Source organism: Oryctolagus cuniculus, chromosome 6 (assembly GCF_051225735.1).
Source record: "Oryctolagus cuniculus isolate XC-2025 breed Fujian yellow rabbit chromosome 6, ASM5122573v1, whole genome shotgun sequence".
NCBI lineage: Eukaryota > Metazoa > Chordata > Mammalia > Lagomorpha > Leporidae > Oryctolagus > Oryctolagus cuniculus.
The window spans coordinates 145,468,888-145,477,920 of NC_142872.1; the positions used below are offsets into that span (position 1 = coordinate 145,468,888).

General features: G+C 35.7%; 1 protein-coding gene across 2 annotated transcripts in view; it reads left to right on the plus strand.

Annotated features, from left to right (window-relative positions):
• Positions 1-7,706, plus strand: part of MAL2 (mal, T cell differentiation protein 2) — a 32,352-nt gene extending 24,646 nt beyond the window's left edge. The window contains exons 3-4 of one of the 2 annotated variants that reach the window (XR_016235912.1): positions 1,263-1,441; positions 5,423-7,706. Coding sequence is in view for 1 of the 2 variants with exons in the window: in XM_002710747.6 (XP_002710793.1) it covers positions 1,286-1,441; positions 5,423-5,494 (228 nt within the window). In the remaining variant the exon portion in view is untranslated. The remainder of the gene's footprint in view (positions 1-1,262; positions 1,442-5,422) is intronic. The other variant, XM_002710747.6, reaches the window with a different exon arrangement.
• The last annotated feature ends 1,327 nt before the right edge of the window (positions 7,707-9,033 follow it).

Genomic DNA, 9,033 nt, shown 5'->3' on the forward strand with positions numbered 1-9,033 from the left:
CTTGCAACAACATAGATGAACATGGAGGACATAATATCAAGTGAAAGCAATCAGGCACAGAGAAAATACACTGTATGACTGCACTTGTATCTAAAATCCAAAAAAGTTGAGTTCTAAGAGTAGAATGGTGGTTGCCAGGGACTGGGAGGGAGAGGGGAGCTTCAAGTGATATTGACCAGAAGATACAAAATTTCAATTAGAAGGAAAGAATAACTTCAAAATATCTATTATACAGCATGGTGACTAGTTAATACCAATGTATTGTATTCTTAAAAATTATCTAAGAGTAGACTGTAAGTGTTCTCACCACAAAGGAGAAAAGTATGTGAGACAATGTATACATTACTTAGCTCAATTTAGCTATTCCATTATGCATATATATTCAAAACATATTGTATATGATAAATGTGGACAATTTTTGTCAATTAAAATATTTTATAAAAAAGAAAGTGGACTTTTGAAGCAGAGAGACTATGTAAGTTTGAATTACCCCTTTAAAAGTTAATTTTTATGTGGTTCTGGGACAGTCATTTAACTGAAAAGAAATTCTCTGTTTGTAAAATGAAGGTAATAAATGTGGTTGTAAGGATGAGTAATAATATGTATAACTGGTATATGGGAGCTGTTAAAAATAAAGAGCAGTGTAATAGTGGTATATTAATTCAGGTGAGACAATTTTAATAGAGTTATGCTTCACATTAATGCCGACAACATACAAAATAGCCTAATAAATAATTCAGTTCCCAGATTTTTTTAGAAGCATATGATGTATTTGTTTGTAATAGAACATAGGGACATATGTCTTTGAATTGTATTTTAAAAAAAGTCTTCCATGACTTTCAATGTATGGAATGAAGATCTTAAATATGAAACTAGTGATTTCTCAAATATAAAATAATTTTACAGTTAATATAGATAATTGACTAAAAATATATCATTGGAATGCTGTTTTACTTTTAAAGTTAGTGTATTGTATCCCTTTTGTATCTTATGTTAACTAATTCTGATCTCTGTGGCTTCTTAATCCACACTGAAATTATACATTTCATTATAAAATTTAGTCTTTCAGAAGGTTTGCTACTTTACCAATTAAGACTTATAAGTTGTTTTTCATTTGCATTCTAATGGCCTAACATTGCTAACACAGTGCAAATACACCACAAGTATACTTAAGACTGTTTGATTAAATGTTTTTATCTTCCTGAATTTAAACTTGATTGTTTGAAATAAGTAATAGAAAATCTTATTATTTTTCATTGTAGATGTCTTTCCTCTCCTCTTTCAGGATTTTGCCTACCATTTTACAGTGTTTGTTTTCTACTTTGGAGCCTTTTTATTGGAAGCAGCAGCAACATCCCTGCACAATCTGCATTGCAACATGACCATGTCTGTACAACCTCTCCTGAGTAATAACCAGTATAACATAAACGTAGCAGCCACAGTGAGTATTCAATAAGTACAGTTCACCTGCATTTCCTCTCCTCCCTCAAGGTCTCTAAGAATCTCCTGAGGCAACACCAGTCTTCTATAATAATAGCCATTAGCATTAAACATATAATAGCCATTTATCTGTACCATAACCTTATGAACAAAGTACTGTTATCAACCCTAGAGGTATGGATGATTGAACTGGAACACAAAAAAAGGTTGACATTCATGGAAAACTACAGCAAGGCAGTAGTTCAACTTGGCTTTTCACAGCAAAGTCTCCTTTTGAAAGGGAATTAATTGTGCTTTTTACTTCTTTTAACTTTCAAACATGGTAAGGAAGAATTGTTCCCTTCTTTGCTCTTTAGTATTCAATACCTATTTATAATTCATTTTAACGCAGTGAATATTTACTGCAGGCCTTCTGTGTGACAGGTAATTTTCTGAGTGTGGGGAAAGGGGTGAAAAACTTGTAATGCCTACAATCGAGGAAGTGCAGGTTAGTGAAGGAGACCAATAAGCCAACAATTACAGTAGATGACATACAGAGGAAACACATTCCAGTGGAAAACTTTGGGATTTTTTAAATCCTCTTCATTAATGGGATAAATTTGTCATTTTGTATTGATATTGGTAATTTGAAAAGTGATATTATTTGTGTTCTTATAGGTAATTTTTAAGATCTCAGAAGTCCAAATTATTTCCTGAAATGCCTTAATGTTTAATATGACTGTCTAGCAAATTAGTCACCAGATGTTTTACTATTTTACCCAATTAGCCCACGAATAACCTGGTACTTCCTTATAGCCATTGAAACTTGTTGGAAGCACCCCTGTACAGTAAAATTTTCTACAGTGATAGGGACATTCTATATTGTGATGTTAAATATGGTGGTCACCAGCCACTTGTGGCTATTGGGTAATGAAAATGTAGCTAGTATTACTAAGGAACTGAATTTTTGTATAAATAGTGACATATGGTTAGTTGCTATCATACTGGACAACACAGGTCTAGAATCTTGATTTTGAAAAGGGAAAGACATGATTTTAAGAGCTATTAATGTAAGTTTTACAAGTCTGTGTTAGGATTTATCAAAATTCATTGAGTGCTTATGATGAACTGGACTGAAGATGGAATTACAACAGAAAGAAGACATGGTTCTAGCTTTGAAAGATTTATGGTTTATATCAGTGATTTTGACTTTAAGAAACCAGAGCAGTATTTAGCCTAGTGGTTAAGATATCTGAGTCCTACATCCAAGTCCCTGGGTTGGATCCCCAGCTCTGACTCTTAACTAACTTCCTGCCAGTGCACATGCTGGGAGCGAGAAGGTGGACTCAAGTGCTTGATTTCTTGGCACCCACATAGGAGACCAATGTTATGTTCCTGGCTTCTGGCTCCAGCCCTGTCTGGACTCTGGAACAGCCCCAGCCATTGCAGGCATTTGGAGAGTGAACCAGTCGATGAGTACACTGTCTGTCTGTATCACTGTCTCTGTATCTCTCTTCTTCCCTCTTCCACCTGCCTCTTCTTCACTCTACATTTCTCTCCCTCACTTCAGCCTTCTCTTTCCCTCTCAAATAAATTTAAAAATTTTTTTTTAACTGAAAACATTTTACTTCATGAAATCTTACTTATAACCCGACATGTAGAAGGTGAAAGCATAGGTATACTAGCTGAAGTACAGGAAGAGGGCCTTGAATGATGGCCATCTATTTTTAAAAAGCTTCCTCCACTCATCTAAACATCCCTGCCATACTTTTAGAATGCTTGTGAGCCAAAGTTCACAAAGAAAAATCATCGTTTACAAAACAAAGTTCAGGGACTTGGAGTTGACTTTTTCTCTTCCTATTAGTTATCAGTTACCTTGGATTTTCTTCTACATGTGTTTTAACTTCTGAACCCTCCTTTCAAGTGTGGGCTAGATTCTCATCACCTCTCTTGGATCACTGAAGTAGCACCAGATTGGTTTATTGATAGTCACCCTGAGATCTTACTTTCCCAAGAATACTAGGTGCCCCAAGTACTAGCTGATTAAAGGTTCAACAGCTGGGGCATGGGTTTTGGTACAGTTGGTTAAGCTGCTGCCTATGATGGCAGTATCCCATATAAGCACTGGGTTCAAGTCCCAGATGCTCCACTTCTGATCCAGTTCCATACTAATGCTCCTGGGAAGGCAACAGAAGATGGTCCATATACATGGGTCCTTGCTACCCACATAAGCGATCTGGATGGCGTTCCTGGCTCTTGGCTTTGGACTAATCCAGCCCATGCTGTTGCTGTCACTTGGAGAGTGAATCAGCAGATGGAGGATCTCTTGCTTGCTATCTCTGACTCTCTCTTTCTCTCCGTAACTCTGCCTTTCGTACACATAAAATAAATCTTGATGTGAATGGAAGGGGAGAGGGAGTGGGAAAGGGGAGGGTTGTGGGTGGGAGGGACGGTATGGGGGGGAAGCCATTGTAATCCATAAGTCGTACTTTGGAAATTTATATTCATTAAATAAAAGTTAAAAAAAATTAAAAAAATAAATAAATAAATAAATAAATTTAGGGGGCCAGCACTGTCACATTGAGGGTTAAGTCACCACCTGCAATACCATCATCCTATATGGGTACTGGTTCGAGTCCCTGCTGCTCCACTTCTCATCCAGCTTCCTGCTAATTTGTCTGGGAAAGCAACAGAGGATGGACCAAGTCCTTGAGCCCCTGCACCCACATGGTAGAGTCGGAAGAAGTGCCTGGCTTTGGCTTTGGCCTGGCCTGGCCCAAGCCTTTGTGGCCATTTTGGGGAGTGAACCAGCAGATGGAAGACCTCTCCCTGTCTCCATCTCTCATTCTGTAACTCTGCCTTTCAGATAAATAAATAAATAAATAAATAATTTTCACCAGCCTCACTTTGCCCTTATAGCTCAGTTTTCATTGTTCTCCATCATAGAATTCTGGTTGTTACTCCTCTGTGACTTTGTCCCTGTTATCCTTTCCTTTCTCTCTGCTTGAGTGAAGCTGCTTCAGTAAATTTCAACATGCTTCAGATTCTACATTAAATCCCATTTCATTCAAACACTGCAGTCTAACTGAATCTCTAGTTCCTGAGTTTTAGTAGCACTAAAATGATTGAGCCATTCATTTGTGACATTATATTGAGTCCTTCACATTTTCCTTTCACTGTACCTGAGGGGAAAATTCATTTTTACTGTTAATTCGTTCACATTCAGAGGACATTGGCCAGATTAGATATTAGAGAACAGCCAACAGAAGATGAGTGAGGAGAACAACTGAAAATTCTGCAGGTATTCCATCTCAGAGCTGCAGCTTTCTGGTTAATACTCCTTGCACGAAATCCAGTTTTATCATATTGTACTGCTTTGTCTTCTAGTTTTCTATAAATCAGAAACAGCAAAAAGGTGAAGGCCAAACATAGTTGTATACATGTAATTAATGCTAAGGGAATCTAAGGAATGACATTAAGGAATATAATTCAATATAAAGTTCAGACTTGTGCATAAGGGCTATCTCCTTCACTGGAAAGAGCCAGTCTGATGATTCCTTTCTGTGGGATTTTTGCTGAGTTTTAATATCACTTTCCAATGTGAAGTGGTTTGATGCATTCTCAAATTCTGGCAGTTGCTGTCTTCTTGGACTATGAAATCATTACACAAGTGCATACCTCCTACTGGATTTTTAAAAGCAGTGTCTGGAACTTCCCAAATACTTAATAAGTGAGCCTACATATGTGAACAAATGTTCAACATAAGATTATCTACAAATGAGAAAACTATTAGGGGCTAAAATACTTAAAGACAGGAGTAATGATGTGAGGGGATAAAACAGTAGAACAATTCATCATAAAAGTTTTAAATATAAATCAGTAGTACAAGTAGCCATCAGCATTGAAGTATTTTTGTCAATTTTCATATAGTTGTCCTTTACAATAGTGTTTCCTTAAAGTCAGTGTTACAAATCTGATGTCAACTTTTTTTCTTTTTCCTTAGATTTTTGCCTTTGTGACAACAGTATGTTATGGTTGCAGTTTGGGTCTGGCTTTACGAAGATGGCGACCGTAACACTCCTTGGAAACTGACAGTCCTGTGTTAGTTTTCATTTGTCTACTTCATATGTCTGATCAATTTGGATACCATTTTGTCCAGATGCAACATTTTAAAAACAATTTGATGTAGAGAGAGAATCTAAGGGCAAGTTTTGGTTTATTTCATGGATGGAATTTTATTTTTATTATGATGTTTAACAGAGAAATGGCCTTTAACTTTCTTTCATCCTGCCTTTCTTTTTGTAAGATAACTATCTTTCATGTTCATGAAATATACAGATACTGTTCATGTAAAAGTAGAACCATAACTGTTTGGTTGCTGAGTCACCTGAACCTTAATTTTAATAGGCGACAAAAACTTCCTAAAAAAAACATATTTCAAATCACTTCCTAATGACCTGTATCCTGTATTGGAAAATAAGAATGGCATGCCTCTTTAATAAAGGACCAATGATAAATATTTTAGACTTTGCAGGCAATATAGCCTTTGTGGTCACTATTCAATTCTGTTGTAGCATGAAATCAGCTATAGACAATCTGTAAATGAATGGATGGCTGTGTTTTAGTAAAACTTTATTTATAAAAAACAAGGCAGGGTAGATTGGCCCTCACACTCTAGCTTGTTGATCTCTTGTGTGAAGCTTTTGTTACTTATTCTGTATTTTATTGAACTGATTATGACAGATTTTAAACTTTAATAAGTCAAGCCACATAATATTTAGTCTTAATACACAGGAATCACATTGCCTTTTGTTAACGGTCAAATACTTACCTTTTGAGGGACAAACAGTTTCTCAAGATAATTAAAGCAGAGTCTTAGGTATAAAAAAATTAATTTATGAGGTAAACCCTAGTTGCTTAATCAAAATAAGGATCTCCTAACAACTGAGCAAGACTGTCACTGGAGAGTCCATAGAACAAGATCCAGAGAGATCGTTAATTATGACTGGAACTGGTATCTTCTACTTATGTCTTATTTTGGATTTATTTATGCTTCAGAATACAATTGTATATCCTGTGCATGAATATGCAGATATTTATGTATGCGTATGTGCAGCTTTTCCAAATAGAGCTATTTGAAGAGTTAACTTTTTACTTCTAATTATTTTTCATTGCTTTCTGCATTATATTTGAATGGTGTGTTAAATATAACAAAGTTGTAGATTCTTACATGTTTTGATAGTAGCCTGGACATATACATTGGTGAGAGATGAAAAGAATCAGTCTTGAAATAATAGCCAGCAAACACTGTCTCTGGCCAAAAGCACAGAAGTATTTGACCCTAACCTGTAGACAACCTGGTCATGAAAGAGAGGTGCCATATGAATTTAATGGGAGAAGTAAGTGTTGGACTGCAGTTCCCATCATCATGCTATCCAAGAAATGTACTTGTCTCCTGCCCCAAGAGGGCTACTTCTGGGGAAAAAAGGACTGTAAGTTGATCCCTTCTTCCAGCCCTCAGCTCTCTTGCTGAAATCATCCCATGAGTGCCAAGTATAATCTGGGCGATTAACTTTAATGAAACATATAAGAACCATGAATTAGGAATGATCAATGTTCAGTGATCACATAAATGCTGTTTATCTAATAATCTCCTAGGAAGAAGGACCTTCCTGTAGCTTGGTTTTTGATAAAAATCATAAAGACAGAAGACATGTTTTAGTATGTGTCTTGAGGAAATGAGTCTTATGACTTTATACTCTTGTCAAATCATTGCTATAATATCCGACTTCCTGGATTTTTCTAGCTCTATACCACACACCTAAACCTGTGTTATGATTTGTATATTACAAAGTCATAAATGTGCCATAAGGGTATATAGTCCATTCTAGTCAGAAATGTTTAAAGTTAGTCTGCTAGGATTTAATTGTGAGATTTTACTTTTACTTCCAAAGTATAACAGGTCTGTGCTTGGTGGCATTTAATTAAATGATTTCATTAAAATGCTTTGGTGGCATTTCTGTAAATGGATTGCTTCTAGATCATTAAGAGCCAAGCCTAAAACTCATCTAACTGTGAATACTTAGATTTGTAGATTAATCATATTCTAGATTTGTGAGTTAAGTGACAAAGCACTTGAACAAAAATTGTGGCATTTAAGAATTTCTTTATATATCTTAGCTGTAAAAATGAGAAAGTGTTGGTTGGTTTTAAAATCTGGTAACTCCATGAGGAAAAGAAATTTATTTTATAAGTGTTATGACTCTAATAAAGTATTCATTTGATAATCTTTTTGGTCTTTTATTTTTCATACCATTCACTTTGAAATTCAGTTAGAAGTTTGATATAAATTTGACAGTACTTCTAATATATAAGAGCCCATAATATAACAGTTTCCATTTTAACCAATTCTATTTAAAAGAGTCTCTCAGGAAACGTCAGTAATTCTTTTCTTTGATAAACACAAAACTGAGTAAATGTTTGGGAGTAATACGACAAGCTAAGAATTATATCCAATTTATTTTATTTAAAAGTGTTTATGCAGTACTTCATATATACCTGGTGTATTTCTAAACATTTTTTCAAATATTAGCTAATTTAATCCTTATCCTAACCACCCAGTAGAATGGATGCAACTGTCCCTTTTTAAAGATTAGGGGTCTAGAACATAGACCTAAAGAAATAGGACCATCCACCTTGCAAGTCAGAAAGTGATATGGAAACCCCAGCAGGCTGGCTCCCAAGTCCAGGCTCCGAATTTCTGGGTAATGCCTCAGTTCTCCCAGATTTTACATAGAAGTCCAAACATGTGACCCTTTTGCACCAAAGAAATTTTTAGTAGAACATTTAAGACTTTGTTTATAGTAGGTGTAGTCTAGAATGTTTTTGTTATAATAAGAAATCATTATTTTAGCTGTAAGAATGTAGCCAAACCTACATAATGGAGAAAAATCAGGCAGCTTTGGTCTACAAATGTCCCTACAATGCTTGGCTGCCTGAATATTTCACCACTCTGTTCTTTCTTACATAGACTATGGAACTTCAGTCTGCTCCAGTATCTTGCATAGAGTCAGCCTTTTCCTAAATTATCCTGACTTCCTAATTGTCTCTGGAACTGATTTCAAAAATGTCTAATCAGAAATATCCCATGTAATCTTTACACAGGGACTATGTCACCTTTGCGTATCTGAATAATCTGAGATTAGACATTGTCACAAAGGTTCCATCCTTAATATCTTGCTCAGGTTTGTTATTCAAGAAGCCAGCATCTCACGTGGCAACTTACATTCAAATTGGAAGGGTCCAAAGTTCAGGGGAGGTGATATCTCTAGAATACAAATATGAATATATCTATATATCTATATAACTATGTAAAGTTTTAAAAGTTCAGCTTTGCAGAAAGTTATGCTGTTTCTCTAGAAAAAGGTCACCATTTCTCTCTGGAACATTCTTTTCAAATACTTCCACAGCTTGCTTCTTCACCCTCTGTGAGTCTTAGCTCAGTTGTCTCTTTTGCAGTGACATCTTGACAGAGAACTGTTTTTGAAGCTGCCACTCACACCACCACTCCCATTTCTTCTTTCCTGTATTTTCCTCCAGGACACTTACGGCAGA